Source organism: Ovis aries, chromosome 2 (assembly GCF_016772045.2).
Source record: "Ovis aries strain OAR_USU_Benz2616 breed Rambouillet chromosome 2, ARS-UI_Ramb_v3.0, whole genome shotgun sequence".
Classification (NCBI taxonomy): Eukaryota; Metazoa; Chordata; class Mammalia; order Artiodactyla; family Bovidae; genus Ovis; species Ovis aries.
Window position 1 is genome coordinate 238,338,612 of NC_056055.1, and position 17,744 is coordinate 238,356,355.

The following is a 17,744-nucleotide window of genomic DNA, read 5'->3' on the forward strand; positions in this document are numbered from 1 at the left end:
CAACACCAGCTGCACAGAAGAGGGTGAAATTAGGTGGTGGCCACTGAGGAAGGCCAGGGAGGGGAGATGGGGCCTCCGATGACCTGGAAGAGATGAGACTGGAAGAAAGCAGGGGTAGGTGGGGGAACAGTTGGAGAATGAACCATTCCCAAATCTGGGACGTGGGTGGATTAGGGACACAGCTGGCCTGAAGCCCCAGTGATAGGGCTCATGGAAAGCATTTGTTGGTTGTGGGGGTAGCAAGAGATGAAGAGGGCTTTGAAAAGCTGGGCCCACCAAAGTGTTCTGAACAGTCACTACTGAATAAAAACCAACCCTGGTACCAAAAGTACATGAAGAGTAGAGCTTTCCATACGGCCCCTGGTAATAGAATTTAAGTCATTTTACAGCTTTTAAACACAAATGATAAACAAGCTATAACAGGGCAGAAAAATTGCTATTTTTACAATGGTATGCCTTTCTAAGGGATTACTTTTAGTAGTACTTGCATTGTTCACAAAAAAATAGTGAAATAATTTTAATCAGCATAAAGCCATCAATCAGAAATAACTACCATCAATATTTTGGTGAGAGATTTCCCTTCTAGTACTTCTCCTATCATATACTTATATATATATATGTATATAAAGTCACATGAAATCGCTGATTTTATAAGTTATTAGCAATTGCATATGGTTCAGCCTAATGCTTTTTTAAAATTTAGATCGTATTGTTTCAGAATCAACTTTTTTTTCTCCTAACAATATATTATGACACCCACAGTGCCCTCAAGTGGATGTACCGTAATTTAATTAAATTTAAATGTTAATCATTTAGGTTATTTCCCCTTTTTCTCTCTTTTTACTTTTTTCTCTTTTATCTTTCCTTGTTTTTTCTTCTTTGTCTTTTTCTGTTTTCCCATTTTTCTCTCTTAATACTTGACAAATATCCTTTTTATATCTAAATTATACCCATGATTATTTTTTAGAATACATTGACTGCAACATATGTATATATATTTTTTAATTACAGCATACAAGGCTGCCTGTGCTAGTCTTTTTCAAGATAAAAGCAACAGAAATCAGCAGATGCAATGAAAGACAATATCTTAAATGAATACTCTTTCATATTTGAAAACACAGAGCATGTTTTGACCTCTGATAGAATGCACTTTGCTTACAAAAACTGAGTTAAGCTCTGTTTTAGAGAGTTCTCTGTGCATAGTAAAAGCAAAAAAAAAAAAAAAGAACAGTAAATATGATTAAAATACATATACTGGAGTTGGCAATTTATGCCCTTTCTTCTATGAAGACACTCCAAGAAACAAGGGGCAAAAGGGAAGGAAGTTGAAATTGTAAAAGAGATTCCAGTGGACAGTCACTGAAGTATTCTTTAGGCCTCCAGATTCACAAAATGTAGAACTAGATAGGCCCTCAGAGATCAGCAAGCCCAAGCTACATTTAAACAATTTGGAAAAGGAGTCCAGAAACTGGAAGAGGCTTGCCTGAGGTCACACAGCACAGGGGTGGCAGAGTCCAAACCTGAACTCAAGTTTTCTGACCCCTACTACAGATTCTGTTCACTTCCTTCTTCTAAGTCCAGCTCATTTCTCTTCTGAAGTTGGAGGCCACAATAAATTGTACAGCCATAAAACCTAGGACTATCTGAGCCAGAAGGGAAATAACTTATTATTAAAAATAATGACCATTACATTTATTAGATATTTACTATGTGCCAGGTATACACTGAGTACTTTATATGCATTAATGCACTTAGCCTCATAGCACCCCTGCAAAGTGTTATTATCCTCAATTATAGTCTAAGAAACTACAGTCTAGAAACATTAGATGATTTGCCCAATGTCACACAGCTTAAAACTAAATCTGTCTTCTACCACTGTCCTCGGCCACACACGGCTTTCATGTCACTCTCAAGAAAGCACTTTGGAAATTAGATGAAGGAGCAACATCAACGTCTGTCCCAAAACCCCAGGGAATGGCTGCTGTGGCTGCTTCTGACTGGAGCCCTGGGACATTCAAGGAGGGACCTAAGGATCTGACCTCCCACGACCCTTCCAACCCCCTTCTCTTACCAGCTGGACTGAGCTTAATGGCCCTGATCCAGCCAAGCTTCCAGCTCACTCAAGCTTAACCCACTAATTCTCTCTCCCTCAGGCAGGGAAACCTCCAGGCCCAGAGGGCTTCCCAAGAAACATGGGGACAGGCTCAGTGCCACCAGCTAGCTGAGCCCCTTCTAAACCTGCTGAAGTCAGCCTACCCCAACCCTCCCTTGGGAGAGGGCAGAGGAGGAGCTATGACAAAGCAGGCAGGGACTGGGGGCCAGGCTTGACTTGCCCTAAGATCGTCCAAAGTTGCTGAAGCAGGACAGTTCCTGAACTGTCTGTCCTGCATTTAGCTAGTCTCCATTTCTAAGCCTTCCAGTGACTGAAGTTTCTCCATGGGGGAAAAAAAAGAGAAATCACTACAAATAAGCTCCAGCCTTAGCTCTGCAATAAGCTCACTGTGTGGCTCTGGGCAAGTCACTTACCCTCTCTCTTAGCTCAGGCTGCCTTAACAAAATGCCATAGACTGGGTGTCTTAAGCAATAGAAATTTATATTCTCACAGTTCTGGAGTCTGAAGTCCAAGATCAGGGTGCCACCCTGGTTAGATTCCAGTAAGAGCTCTCTTCCTGGTTCGTAGAGAGCCACCTCTTCTCAGCCCCCCACATGGCAGAGAGAGGGGGAGCTTGCTGGTGTCTCTTCTCACAGGGACACTAATCTCATCATGAGGGCCCCTCCCCATGACCTCATCTAACCCTAATCACCTCCCAAAGGCCCCGTCGCCAAATACCATCACATTGGGATTAAGGCTTCAATGTGAATTTTGGACAGAACACAAATATTCATCCATTACACCCTCTCTGGGCTCCCATTTCCACACCAATCAAATGGAGCTGCCTATCCAGGATGTCACAGGGTAGCAAGAAGGATCAATTATGTAGGAGGTGCAAAGGGTTTTTCAGATGACAGGCCCACATCTGCACTGAGTATGAGTTATATTGTTTATTTTTATTTTATTCTGCTGTCAACAAAGCAGGAAAAAAACCTCTCAATCCCAAGGCAAAAGCCTCCCTGGAACTGAGGACACACTGGTCCCCCTTTCTTCAGCCAGCAGACATTTATTGAGCACCTCCTGTGTGTGGGCACTGGGGACCATGGAATGAATGAGATGAGTCCAGCAGCCCCAAGAACAAACATCCTCCTCCTCATCCCATATTCGGGTGACGGCAAGAAGAGGTAAAAGGATCGGGGGCTTTTGAGGTAGGCAGACCTGGGTTTAAATCAAGGCTCCAGCGGGGACTTCCCTGGTGGCCCAGTGGCTAGGACTCCACACTCCCAGTACAAGGGGCCAAGTTTGATCCCTGGTCAGGGAATTAAATCCCACATGCTGCAACTACAGATCCCACATGCCACAACTAAGATCCGGTGCAGCCAAATTTAAATATATATATTTAATCCTTATTTAAAAAAAACAATAGCTCTACCACTAAGATGCTACGTGAGTTCAGGCGAGTCACCACTCCTCTTCCTTATCTATAAAATGGGGATGATATGTGCCAACCATTGTACCAAGTACTTTTTATGCAACGTGTCACTGAACCTTTACAACAGCCCCTGGAGGAAGGTATGACTATAATGCCCATTTTACAGATAAGGAAATAAGAGTCTCAGAAGTGAAAAACTTCCCCAAGATCACCCAGATAGTAAGGGTCAGAATTAGGATTCAAACCCACATCTGCCTGGCTTTATTGCTGGTGCTCTTGCAGCTTACAGATTGTTTGCATTTCTGTAATGGTTACTACAATAATACCAGTGTACAGAGCACTCTCTGTGTGCCTAGAGCCTTTACCTGCATTCTCTTATTTAGTTCTCACAGCCCTACAGAGTGGGTACTATTTTAACCCCATTCTTTCGCTTTGGGAACCGAAGTCAGAGAGGTGAAGCAATTTCCCTGATAGCTCAGTTCATAAAGAACCTGCCTGCAATGCACGAGACCCCAGTTCGATTCCTGGGTGGTTTGATTCCTCGGCTGGGGAGACCCCTGGAGAAGGGATAGGCTACCCACTTCAGTATTCTTGGGCTTCCCTTGTGTCTCAGCTGGTAGAGAACCTGCCCACAATGTGGGAAACCTGGGTTTGATCTCTGGGTTGGGAAGATCCCCTGGAGAAGGGATAGGCTATCCACTCCAGTATTCTGGCCTGGAGAATTCCATGGACTGTATAGTCCATGGGGTCACAAAGAGTTGGACATGACTGAGCCACCTTCACTTTCACACAGCTAAGAAGGGGTATAGTGAGAAAACCAAGTATGTCTGATTCTAGAACCCTATCCTTGCCTACTACTCTGTCCTGCCTCTTCCCCAGTGAAGCCACATAGGCGTCTTTATCTGTTTATCTCTGTCTGGATGAGAAAGCTGAAGCCCAGCAAAAGTTAACAAAAAGCCTACGGGGACCCAACAACTCAGCAGCTAAGCAGGGACTTGAACCCAGGCTCCTGAGTCTTAAACACTGGGTTATTTCCTTCAGCCATAATACCTGAATCCTGGGCATCAGAAAATGCCTCTGTGGGACTCCCTGGTGGCCCAGTGGTTAGGAATCTACCTGCCAATGCAGGGGATATGGGTTTGATCTGTGGTCCAGGAAGATTCCACATACTTCAGGGCAACTAAGTCCGTGTGCCACAACTACTGAGCCCACATGCCCCGGAACCCATGCTCTACAACAAGAGAAGCCGCTGCAATGAGAAGCCCATGCACCGAAACCAGAGCATAGCCCCAGGTTGCCATAACTAGAGAAAGCCCATGTGTAGCAACAAAGACCCAGAGCAGTCAAAAAGAAATTTAAAAAAAAATTTTTTTTAATTTTTTTTTAAGAAAGAAAAAGCCCCTATGAGCTAGACCTTTGGAAAACACACCTAGCTCTTCCAGGGGCATGAGGATCCCTTCTAAACCAAGCCAGGCATGGAGAACCAAGGGTTTAAAGGAGAAGAAACTTTCCAGAACACTGCCTGGGAAAGACAGCTGTTAAACTGGTTATGCAGATGCCCTTAGCTTTGGGCATCTCTGCGTTGGTCTCTGTAAGCCATGGACCCATAGCTGGAAGTGGAGAGAGGAAGCAGCTCCAGGCCTGGGGCCCCACTGTCCAGCACAGCTGTCTGCTGTGATTTCTGCTGAGAAACAAAAAGCTCAATCCTCTGGGCCTAAGTGCTAATTACCAATAATGACATAATAACCATGTGGGCCCAAAAGCCAAACAGTCCCAACTAGAAATTCTGCATAGCTCAGACTTAGGAACAAAAGATCTGGGCACTCCAACGGAAACTGATGCCCTGGCAGAAACTGTCAGAAGCTAAAGGGCTTCAGGATTGACCAACCAAAGTATTATCTGGCAAATGGAGAGAATGATGACCACTCACACAATTATTTATTAATTTGTTGTGTATGTGTGCATGCTCAGATTAGTGCTAGAGAAGAAAGCTTCATTTATTCATTAATTCACTCCACAAGGACTTCCCTGGTGGGCTAGTGGTTGAGCGTCCACATTCCAGCGCAGGCATTTGATCCCTGATCTGGGAAGAGTCCATATACCACAGACGAACTAAGCTCATGTGCCACAGCTACTGAGCCCGTGTTCTCGGCCCCGTGCTCCGCTACAAGAGAAGCCGTCACAAAGAGAAACCCGTGCACCGCATCCAGCCCCTGCTTGCTGCAACTAGAGAAAGCCTGTGAACAGCAACAAGGACCCAGCACAGTCAAAAATAACTTAATTAATTTAAAAAAATTCGCTCCACAAATATTTGTTGAGCACCTACTATGTACCACAGACTCTTCTAGGTACAAGAGATATGACATTGAACCAGACAGACAAATATCACCGTCATCTCTGAGCTTACATGCCAGTGAGGGGAGTCAAACAATAAGCAGATACTCCATGAAATATTGTAGGTTAAACAATGGTAAGAGATGTGGAGAAAAATAAGCCGGGAGGGAGGAGAGGGAGTGTCACACTGTTAAACAGAGCTGTCTGGAAAGGCCTTACTGAGCAGGTGACATTTAAACAAAAAAAATTAAGAAGATGAGAGAACAAGTTATGGAAGGATCTGGGGTAGGTGTTCCAGGTTGAAGGACCAGCAAGTGCAAAGGCCCTGGGTTTGGTGGTATGGCTGGTAGATTCAAGGACTTGCCACCTGAGACAAACCTCCAAGTCGTTAACAGAAATAGGAAAGAAAAGGCATCGGCTAGACTGATCACCCACTGTATACCTGAGCTCTCTTACATCTTAGGGCAGTTCTGGGGGTAAGGATAATGCTCACTTGTCTCGCTGCTTTATGGTTGAGGAAACAAGAGAGGTAATGATCCCACAGAGGCTTCCCAGGCGGTGCAGTGGTAAAGGGTGCAGCAGCCAGCGCAGGAGACGCAAGAGACGTGGGTTTGATCTCCGGGTTGGGAAGATCCCCTGGAATAGGAAATGGCAACCCACTCCAGTATTCTTGCCTGGAAAATTCCATGGTCAGAGGAGCCTGGCCGGCTGCAGTCCATGGGGTCCCAAAGAGTCAGACCCGACTGAACACATAGGCACACAGTGAGCCCACGTCACACCGCTAGAACAGGCAGATCTACTTGCCTCCGCTTTTCTCCAGCCTCCCTGCTCCTCTTCTCTGGGCCCTGTCTGTGCGAATCTAAATATGTCTGTGTTGAGTGAATGAACGGATGGGTGAATCCTGCACATTCTCAAGCCCTGCCTTCTTCATGAACTGCTCCCTAACTGGCCTTGGCTAATTTCTTCTTGCCTCTGCTAATCTCAGAATGACAATAACAGTAATTTCAGTGTACTCTACCTGAATTATCTAATTTAGCCCTGAAGTACCAATGAGAAGCTGCTAATATTTTCCCCATTTTATAGGTGAGAAAACTGAGGGAGAACACCTTGCTAGGGGGCCCATGGCTGGTCAGTGGTGAAGCTGCGATCTAAACGGAGCTCTCTCTTGGCCCCCAAATCCCTCCTTTTAATCCTGTAGTGTTAGTAGAAACCTCTGACATCAATCCATCCCCTTCCTTTTATAAATCAGAAAAAAGGCTCCAAGAGGGCATGGGGAAGGGATACCGCCCTCCAGCCCGCACTGTAGCAGGCCTTCCACTCCACCAGATTTGGGGCCTGGACCAGGTTTGCCCTTTGAGACCTATCTCACAGCCTCTGCGAAAGTCTTAGTGTTGCCTTAGCTCCCTGAGGACAGTGCCAGAGAGCTCAGAAGCCACCTCTGCCCCTGAGCCTTCAACTGTCCCCACAGTAAGAAAACCAGCCAAGGCCTGGGTGACGCAAGACCCTCCCGACTCTGCTTTTCCCAAGCACCTTCAGTGGCAATGGAGCAGAGGAGGCTGCAGAAGGGCAACTCTGTCCTCGTGTGACTCCTGGAAGAGAGGCCGTGCAGGCGTGGTGCCAGGAGGGCAGAGACGGGCCAGGGGCAGAGGCCAAAATCAGGCCAAGGGTGAGGCTAGAGTGTTCCAGCCAACCAGGAAGGCGGAAGTTGGGGGTGGTGGTGGGGGGATGCTGAGCCTCTGACTTTGAAACCAGTCTACTGGATGTCATCTGTTCAACAAGAAACTATCGAATACTCCAAGCCCCTAGACTGAGATGTTCTCAGAGGCAGCAGTTATCACAGTTGCTATAACAGCTATCACTGCAGCAGTCACAGTTGCTCCCTACCACTGGGAATTCCCAGGTGGTTCAGTGGCAAAGAATCCACCTGCCGATGCAGGGGATGCGGGTTCAATCCCCTGGTGGGGAAGGTCCCCTGGAGAAGGAAATGGCAACCCACTTCAGTGTTCTTGCCTAGGAAATCCCATGGACAGAGGAGCCCTGGGGACTATAGTCCATGGGGTCGCAAGAGTCAGACATGACTAAGCAACTGAGCACGCACGCGCGCGCGCACACACACACACACACACACACACACACACAACACATATACAATGATCCCGTATCACTGAGTGACTAAACAACAACCTACCATTGAGCCCTCACTGTGCTGAGCCCCAGACTAAGTGCTCTATTCACCTTACTGCCAGTCCTCACAGTAAAGTCACCCATTCCACAGCAGAGGAAAGCGAGGCTCAGGGAGGTGCCATGATAGTCAGCATCACAAGCATTCACAGGACCGTGCAAAACGTGTCCGGAGACCTACGTTCCTGCTCTGTGACCTTGCGCCATCAGCCGCCTACTCTGATCTGAATTTCCCACATCTGCACCAAAAGAGACTTGGTCACCAGCCTTTGCTGTAAAATCCAAGAGGCTCAGGGATCCAGTGCCACCCACAAATACAGGGCATGACATTTGCTCCTCTCCCAATCACCCAGAAAAACAAGGGCCTGATTATCAGCTTGCAGGGGAAAAAAATTAAGCTACATATTTTCAAAATTTTTGTCCCTTTTTCAGGGCTGCCGCTGGTTTTGGCCTCTAGTCTGGGAGGGGCTTCCTGGGTGGGGAGCTGGGGAGAGTCCAAGCCTTAAGACCACATGTCCTTGAGCCTGAGGCCAAGGGGGGCAAGGGACAGGAGGGAACAAGCTTGGCAGTGGGCCAGGACCCCTCTGGAGATATGGGACTGTTTCTTAATCCTTTCCTTCCTTTGTTGACCAGCGCTGGCTGCCAGGAGAGGGAGGGGAAGCAGTGGGTGGGACCAGGGAGACCAAGAAGTCCAAATCATGATGATTTCAGTAGAGCTGCCTTTGACGGGTGCCTATGACATTCAGACACCATACAAGGCCATTTGTGGGGCTTACTTCATTGAAGTCTCCACCCTTCCCTGTGAGGAAGGCCACTGTCCCCATTTCACTGAGGTGGAAACTGATGTTCAGGGAGGGCAAAACGACCGAAGGCCACAAAACCCGTAAGTGGCAGAGCCAGCAGGGACCCCAGTTTGTTGACTCCTGAGAGAGACAGCTACTGGGTGTGACTAGAGTTGGGGTGACAGGAACAAGGAGGGAAGCGGGAGGGTGGGTGGGGAGAGGAGCACACTGGAAAGGGCCCTGGCAGTCTCACTGGGGGCGGGGGGCAGCAGTTACAAAGGCGCAGGAAGAAAAGGGTACCAAGTGTGGGATCTGGGCCTGCCTCCCTGTCCAGCCTCATCGAAATCAGCACCGACCTCTCCCTTCCTGCTTCGGCCATACCAAACTAGGTACTTAGGACCTGAGCACGTGGGGTAGGTTCAACCCTTCACACATGCTGTTCCCTATGCCTAGGAGTCTGTTCCCTCCACTGCCTACCTAGAGAGCTCTTACTCATCCTTCAAATCCCAGCTGAGCTATCTCTCCCCCTGATGCCCAGTGTTAACCACCTGCTGGTCTGGGCTCAGTCACTTCAAGCTTCCTGAAGGGGAGGAACATCCTCTCTGCGCCATCTTTGTGCCTCCCCAGAACCTGGTACACAGTCTATGCTCGATAGATGTTTGTTGTCTCTGCTTGTATTTTCTCATTGAAACGTTGAGGCAAGCAAAACAGGTTTTCTTTTCTTAAAAAAGTTTATTACTTTTCACCTTTTTTCCCCCTTTGGCCTCACCTCACAGCATATGGAACTTCCCCAACCAACTGACCGGGGATCAAACCATGCCCTCTGCAGTGGAAGCACAGACTCTTAACTGCTGGACCAAAGGCAAGCCCCCAAAACAGATTTTCTCATCCACACTTCCAAGGCGAGGACAACAGGGCAAGAGAGGGGGTGATTTCCAGGGGCCACACAGACATCAGTGGCATTGTCAGGGCAAGACTCAAGGCTTGTCTGCATCTCACAGCCCCACCCGGCCTCCACCCTCAAAGAGCTCTCACCCCTGCCAAAGTCACCACGAGGGACCCCTAAGGCAGGAGGAGGGGCATGGGCCCTGGGGGAACTGAGGCAGAAGGTGCAAGGAGCAGACAAGGGGCTCTTACCCCCTGACCCAGCTGTGTCCCTCAGCAGAGACTCCAGCAGGTCCCATCACCCCCATACCTAAGACATCACTCTCACTTCTGTCCCCTCCTGCCTGCCCACAGGGGTCCCTTGGCACGCCCTGGAGGCTCTGGCTCTGCCTCCTGGGCAGAGCTCACAACCACCCATGGTGCGTGTTCCCCCCTCCCCAGCTCAGTCCTAGGTCCCATATCTCAGCACCGCTCACCTGCACAGTTGCCCTGCCCCTTCCCTCCTGTCTGTGTCCGCACCAAGTGATCCAAGTGCAATACAAGCCTGACCACCCCCTTCCCCAGCTTCATGCCCAATGGCCCCCATGGCCTCCACATCAAGTCCCCTAACTCCCCTGAACCTGTCTCGCCAGCCGTGTTCCCCCAAGTGCAGGTCACGGCTCTGTACGTGGCCAAGCAATTCCTTCCACTAGGATGGCTCTTTCTCCTAGTCTTTGCCTGAAGAGACAGTCGCAGGCCACACTTTGCATCCATCAGAGGTGGAGCTGATAGTTCCCGTGTCCTCCTCCCCAGCCAGACTCCGAGATCCGCGGGGCAGGAGACGGCAGGGGCAGAGATTACACAGTCTCACCTCTGTGCCCCATGCCCAGCACGGGGCTGGGCACAGAGTGGGTGTGAGTGAAAGCAGACAGATAGGAAAGGGAGGGACATTCTTACTTCTAAGAGGCCTCCTCCCTTCCCACGTGTGGGCCCCTTTCAGAACCTGTTAGATTGGTGACTACCCACCCATCCCCAGCGGGTTCCTCCCAGGCCTGGTCTCCACTGTCTCAAGAGGGATGTTTTTGTAATCCCAAAATAATACTCATAATTATAATAACAATAATTGCTATCACTGAGTACTCACCGTGTGCCTTACGTGCATTATTTAATCCTCGTAAGAATTCTTAAGAGGTAGGCAGTTTCTTTCTTTATTCCCATTTTACAGATAAGGACAGTATGGTTCTAAAAGGTTAAATGTCTTGCCCAAGGTCACACAACTAGAAAGCAACAGATCTAGGATTCAAAGCCAGGTCTATCTGACTCTCAACTACAACGCTATCAGGCCTTTGGCTTTCTGTTCTCTCCTTTCAATACTTTTGGAGCACCAGAGTGGGCGGGGTGACATGCGCGCGCGCGCATGTGCGTGTGTGTGTGTGTGTGTGTGTGTGTGTGTGTGTGTGCGCGTAGCAAAGAGTCCAGCAGCCCCCACCAACCCTGTGCTGGGTGATGCAGACAGACAGAAAGGACTCAGACCCAGCCTCTATCTTCGTGGGGCAGGTGAGTCTCACATGAAGAACTGTGGCCGTGGGGTGAGCAGCCTTGGATCTGAGCCCCATCTCCACCCCCAAATAACTCTGTGACTCTGTAACTCACTTGATTTACTCAGCACCAATTACATCATCCATAAAGTAGGGGCCATAATGCCTACCTCATAGGGTCACTGGGAGGACTAGATAAAATAATGTGTCTAGAATAACATAAAACAACCAGCCCAGCATATAAAAAAATCCAATAACCGGCAACAGTACATATGAGGACTCGAATCTGTACTATCCCCAGGCCAAGGTAGGATGCAATTCTCCAGGCTCCCTCACTGCAGCCTCCTCAGCCAGGGCCAAAGACTAACAATGAGAATAGTCCCTGCTCCACCCATTTGCTCACTGAATAATCCTTTGAGGGGAGTATGTTTTACTCACCCTGTTTTAACAGGTGAGGTAACCGAGGCCCAGAGATGGTGGGTTATTGAATCAAGTCACACAACAACAAAAAAAATGGCAGAGCTGAGTCCTCCGCTCAGCCACTCCCACACTGGGCAGAAGCCAGCCCTTATCCCTGGACCCTGGCCAGCCTACTGGGGAGGCTGGGGCTCCTGACTCCTAGATTCTAGTTCCTCCTGGGTGGGAAGTTTAAAGTAGGAGAAAAGAGCCAAAAAGAGGAACCCTTTACTTTGTCCCCTCCCAGAATGAGCCCAGGGCGGGGAGGAAACCAACAGTTACCAAGCAGGGCCCTGTGCCCAGCACTTCTCACTAGCTCCTCCCACTGCCCACGTGGGGCAGGTGTTAGGATATGCATGTCTCTGATGAGGTCTCCAGGACTCAGAGAGGGTTGTGTCTTGTCTGAGGTCACACAGCTAGGAAACTGGCAGTCTTGGGAGGCAGAGTCCCTCCTCATCCCTCCCGCCTTAAGCCCTAGATCTCCCCAGCAAGCAGCTCCACCCTTCTGATGAAATCCAGAAGCTCCACCATTCATTCCCCAGACCTAAGCAGAGGCCCTGAGTCTAGCTGCCTATAGGCCACTCGCTCTGCTCCCTGATGCCTGCTTGGTACTTGACCCCACACTCAGTTCAGAGGACTCAGGGCTCACAGAGACCTGACCCCAAGGAATTCACCATCTTGGGAGCAAAGCGAGGACTCACGTTCACTGAGCCCCTATAATGCTGGGCACTTCACATGTGTTAGCCTTTTAATCCAATACAAAGCACATTGATGGGTGCACCGTGACTCCGAATTCATATGTGCTTTCATTCAGAAATATTCACTGCACATCTACTATGAGCCATTCTATCCTCAGTGCTGGGGGACAGCAGTGAGCAGAACAAACATCCCGGCCGCTTGTGGGGTTCACACAAAGAAAACAACAAACATGCTTGTATCAGGCAGGCGTTAATATTCCCACCTCACAGAGGCAAAACCGAGACGCAAAGAGCCGCCTAGCTTGCACACGGCAGAGTAAGGATTCTAGTCCAGGCCAGTCTGCCCCGGAGACCTTTGCATTGTGTCACGTGACCCAAAAATCACCACATCAGCATGCCAGGCATCCCGTGAGAAGTCAGCTGGTTGCGACAGGATCCTAACTTCAGAGTTAGGACCCTCCCTCGTCTCTTCCTCTCCCACCCCAGGCTTCCCTTTATACCTCCCAGTGGCCGTTCCTTAGCAGAACCAGTACTCACCCAGATCGAGATCCCGCAGCCGTCAGGGAGAAGCCGTGGAGCCATCGCCATGGTGACACATGGAAGGAAAAGACAGCAGTGAGACACAGCACAGCCAGCAAACACGTCTTCGGGGTCCCTCTTCGGCCTGAGCGTGGGCCCAGGGAAACCCTGCCCTCCCTCTGACTCGGGCTCTTTGGGACAGATACTCCCTTAGTCAGCAATCTGATAATCTACCCTGAGCTCATGAGGTTTCCCAGGGCCCAGCCCACTGGAAGCAGCAGGATCCCTATGCACAAACATTAGCTGAGCACCTACTGTGTGCCAGGTGTCAGTCCTTGCCCTCATGGAACCTACAGTCAATGAGGAGGCAATCTTACAATAACTGAATTGCAATTGTGATGAGCGCTTCAAGGTGGAGACTCGAGAACCTGGCTCCATACCCTGGCTCTACGACATACTAGCTTTGTGATACCAGGCCTATTTCTTCATTTCTCTGCACCTCAGTTATTCTTCTGTAAAATGGGGAAGGTATTAGTACCCACCTCCAGGGTTGTTGTGAAGATTGAGTTAATAGATGTAAAGCATTTTGAAGAATGTTTGGCACACAGTAACAGAGTAAACTCTTCAGAAATGTTAGCTACTGTTACCATAGGGAGCTGTAGGCATGGGTTTCAGAGACCTCTAGTGTGGGTCAGGCCACCATTGGCCTGAGAAGGTAGAGATGAAAGGAGATGAGAAGTGAAGCTCTGAGCCCAGTGCCTGGTGTCTGGTAACTAATTACTCAATAAATAGTGGTGACATTTATTGGTGACATAAATAGGACTGTTCTCCAGTGCAACCTCAGGATAGAGCATCTCGGCAGAGTTGCTGTCAGAAACGCTCCCTCCCCACAAACATACACCTAGAACTGCAGCTTTGAACTGAAAAATAACCAGCCCCCACCTTCTCACCTGATTCCACAAACATCTCTTCTCCTTTGACCTTTCCAGTAACCAAGAAAGTGGACAACGACAGAATTATTACTATTCCCATTTTATAGATGAAGACAGTGAGGTGATGGGACTCTACTCTGTGTGTTCTTGGGCCCTCATTTCACATCTCCAAACCAAGTTAAGTGGTTGAGCCAAGATTCTAGCTGGCACCTGCCTGGATTTTGCTCTCCCTTCCATTTTTCCCTTCAGTCTCTGCAATACTATGTGTCCAGTCCTAGACAAGCCTTTGAACATCTCCAGCTTCAGTCCCTTCATCTGAAATCTCGAATCATAATTAGAACTGCAGCCTCCTGAGCACTTACTGTGCATGGCGCCTTGTGCCAAGCCTTTCAAATGTCAAACAGCCAGCCCAGGATCCAAGCTTTCCCTCCACAGGCTCAGTCACTGCTACCTGACCCCTCCTCTAACCCTTGACCCTATCGCCAACTTCAGCCACTCACCCACAGGCCAAGGAATGTCTGTACTCAACGACTCCAAACCCGTGCTTTACTGATGGAGAAACTGAGGTCCAAATTGGCCACATGCCCCAGGGTGCCTTTCATGCCCAGCTCTTGCACTGAGCATAGTCAGGTGGGGCTGGCCCTTTGGAGAAGCTCCCTGTGAGGCCCTGACCCACAAGTTGCTCCTCCTGTTCCTTACCCCACCCCTGCTCACTGGGCCCAGAGCGTACCCACACAGCCTGTCCCCCACCTCCCTAGCCTGAACATCGAAGAGCTTGCTTTGAGCTCACCCAGCAGGGGTCAGGCAGGTTCTGCAAGTAAGGGTTAAGTAATGTGGGTGCCTCAGTACCTACTGGGTGGAGTCACCCTCTTGTAGCTGAACCTGAGCTTTGGAGTCAGACAGACCTGGCTTAGAATCCCCAATCACTTCCTAGTTATGTGACTCTGCTCAAGTCAATTCACCTCCCTGAATAGGGATAATACCTAGTCCCTCAGGAGGATGCTGGGATTATGAGAAATACGTAATGTTGCATATGAAAGGCTTGGCACAATGCACCCTGCACAAGTGCTCAAGAGGCTACAGTTCTATGATTCGAGAACATAGGCCAAGAACAGGACTTGAGTGCCCGTTACACTCAACTTTGCCCTTTATCCCCATTCTCTCCCCTCCCCTCACGTGGGGTGAGGATTGTCCCAAACTAGGTCCTGGGGGCTGCAGTAATGAGTGCTGGAAGATCTTAGAGACTCTCTGTTCCTTCCCAGAAAGAGAAAACTGAGACCCTGGAGAGAAAAGTGACTGCCCACAGATGATCAGGGAGTAGACTCCTGCCCCATTAACCAACATCAGAATCTTAGGCCCTGGAGAAACTCCAAGTGACACATGCCCCAGGGGACTGTCATAAAGGTCTACTCCACAAACCCCCAACAAATCTCAGGCCACCATGGCCTCCACGGTGAGCCTTTCATGGGTATCCTATTCGGCCCTGGTGGCTCAGACAGTAAAGAATCCGCCTGCAATGGGGGAGACCTGGGTTCAATCCCTGGCTTGGGAAGATCCCCTGGAGAAGGACATGACAACCCACTCCAATATTCTTGCCTGGAGAATCCCAATGAGGATTCTGGTCAGCTATTGACCATGGGGTTGCAAAGAGTCAGATACGACTGAGTGACTAAGCACAGCACAGCACATTCAGCCCTTTGGCTAGCAGAGCCATACACGTCACACAGGAGGTGCTCTGGGAAGGCTTGGGGAATAACCACATGAAATTCCTCTCTGGTTCCGCAGCTCCGCTCAGGCTCCCCCTCCAGGGGGTCTCTCTTTGCATCTCCCTTCCTTGCTCCCACCCTGGCCAGCCTCTGTCTCAGATCCTATCAGCAGCACCCAACTCCAGCCAGCAGCGCTCTGGGCCTCCAGAGGTCTCTATAGTGTCAGCATCTTCCCAGCCAGGCTGGGATGTTCCTGTCTGGCACAGCCAGCCAGGCTCCCGGCCAGTGTCCATTTTGCAAACAGGGTGCTGGCTTTGCCCTGCCACGGCCCCATTCCCACTGGCCTAAGGACTGGGGCAGCTGGGAGCTTCTGTTGGTACCTGGGGCCTTCAGGAGGGAGACTAGCCTGGTCTAGGCAGTTCAGGGATGGGCTGATCAGAAAATAGATGGGTGTCACCCACACAAGACACTCCACCCGTATCCCACATTGCCAGGGACCTGGCAGGTCCTGCCTGACTCTTCTGTATACACAGAGGAAACCTCAGGGCTTCCTCACCCCATTCCCTTCTTAATGCACCCCTGCTGGCCTGTTCCCAGACCAGCTACCATTCCGGTCACTGCACACTCAGTGCTCATTTGATTCTGCTAATGCCTGTAAGATCTGGATTATTGATAAAGGAGGAACCTGGGGCTCAGAGAGGTGAAATGACTCATGCAAGGTCACATAGCAAGGAAATGGCAGGGCCAGGCTTCAAACCCAGCTCTGCTGCACGAAAAGCCTATAGGATCCCCGAAGTCCCCTTCTGTCCCTCCTCTCCGCGCTCCCTACAGCTTCGGAATGCCCTTCTTCCCCTAACTCCCACCTCCTCTGCCAAGTTTCTCCTCCCCACCCCTGGTCAGAATGAACAACTCCCACCTCACCGGTGCTCTTAACACCTTGTTTACATACACTGGACAGCTGCGGTGCAGGAGTTATTTCTGAGGTGTCTGTTTCTCTGACACTCAGAAGGACCCTGAAGGCAGAGAGTGACCCCACTGAGTGCCCCCTTAGACCTGAGAGTCTGTCACTTATACCTCCACCCTCCCTCACGCCCCCTCCATGAAAAGTCTTCTGGTGGCCTCCTGTTGATCCCCTCCCCACCCCCAGCCTTCTGCCAAGGCCAGTCCCCAGCTTGTAACTGGGGTGAAGGTGGGAGCATGCAGTAAGTAGCCTCTGGGGCTCTGCTGCCAGTGCTCTGGGTGCCCCGGGGCCCCACCCTCATCCTTCAGTAGCTGAGCAGTTCTTCCAGGGACTTCCAGCTGCCCGAAGCCCCAACCCAGGTCAGGCTCTCCCCAAACATCCTCCTGGAGAAAGGGCTCAGAAGCAAAGGGGGGGTGGGGAGCTGCCTTCAGTCCTAATCTGGGAATTTAAGGGGTCCCATTCAGTCACTCCTCTCCCAGAAGAATCTGTGGGCCTCCGGAGTAACCTCCCCTAATCCTACCAGGTAGTCCTCCCCGCCCTCCTTCTGGGGCAAACTTGGGCTGAGGTTGGTCTGGACACGTCCTGGCCTCCAATTTGCTGGAAGGAAGAAGTCCTATCCCAACCCACAGAGGTGGGGTCTGCTAGAAAGTGTAGATGAGGGCAGGACAGGGAGAGGCCGGGCCACACACAGAGGAGACGAGAGACACAGGGAACCGGGAGATGAGATCTAGCCGGAATCAGAGCACGACTGGGAGACCCGGCCGACCGGAGGCAGAGAGAAGTCCCCTAAACCCAGCCTGGAAAGGGAGCGTGTGCGGCCGGGGCGGCGGCAGCAGAGCCACCCTGGCCGGCAGAGCCGGCGCCCCAGCTCGCGGGCCCCTCAGTCCGGAAACTCAAAGTCAGTTACGTAAGGGCCGGAGCGGGGCGCGGGGGCCGGGACCGGGCTGCCCGCTCCCGGCGCGCGCCGCCCTCCCACCCGCTCCAGCCGCGCTGCAGCCCGCCCGGCAGGAGCACGCAGGGCCCACAGGGCGGGGTTCAGGGGGTGGTAGTGGGGGAAGCCTGGGCTGCAGCCCTCCGCAGAGACCCGCCCGCCCGCGCCTCACCCCGGACCCCCGCCCCAGACAGGCCCGGAACCGGCTGGGACCGCGCGCCCAGCGCCCAGCTCCGGACGCGAGCTCTCGGACCCCTTTCCTGCCTCCCCTGCCCCTCCCCGCACCCTGAACTTCGGGAATCCCAGACCCCCCCCACT

At 50.7% G+C, this 17,744-nt stretch overlaps 1 protein-coding gene across 44 annotated transcripts in view; it reads right to left on the minus strand.

The window, feature by feature from the left end:
* Nucleotides 1-17,744, minus strand: part of EPB41 (erythrocyte membrane protein band 4.1) — a 184,682-nt gene that overhangs the window by 166,642 nt on the left and 296 nt on the right. For 4 of the 44 annotated variants that reach the window (XM_060411394.1, XM_060411389.1, XM_060411382.1 and 1 more), the window contains exon 1: nucleotides 12,915-13,077. The exons of 39 other annotated variants lie outside the window; for them this stretch is intronic. Coding sequence is in view for 1 of the 5 variants with exons in the window: in XM_060411375.1 (XP_060267358.1) it covers nucleotides 6,352-6,494; nucleotides 12,915-12,965 (194 nt within the window). In the remaining 4 variants the exon portion in view is untranslated. Of the gene's footprint in view, nucleotides 1-6,351; nucleotides 6,495-12,914; nucleotides 17,431-17,744 lie in introns of those variants that run through there. One more of the 44 variants, XM_060411375.1, reaches the window with a different exon arrangement.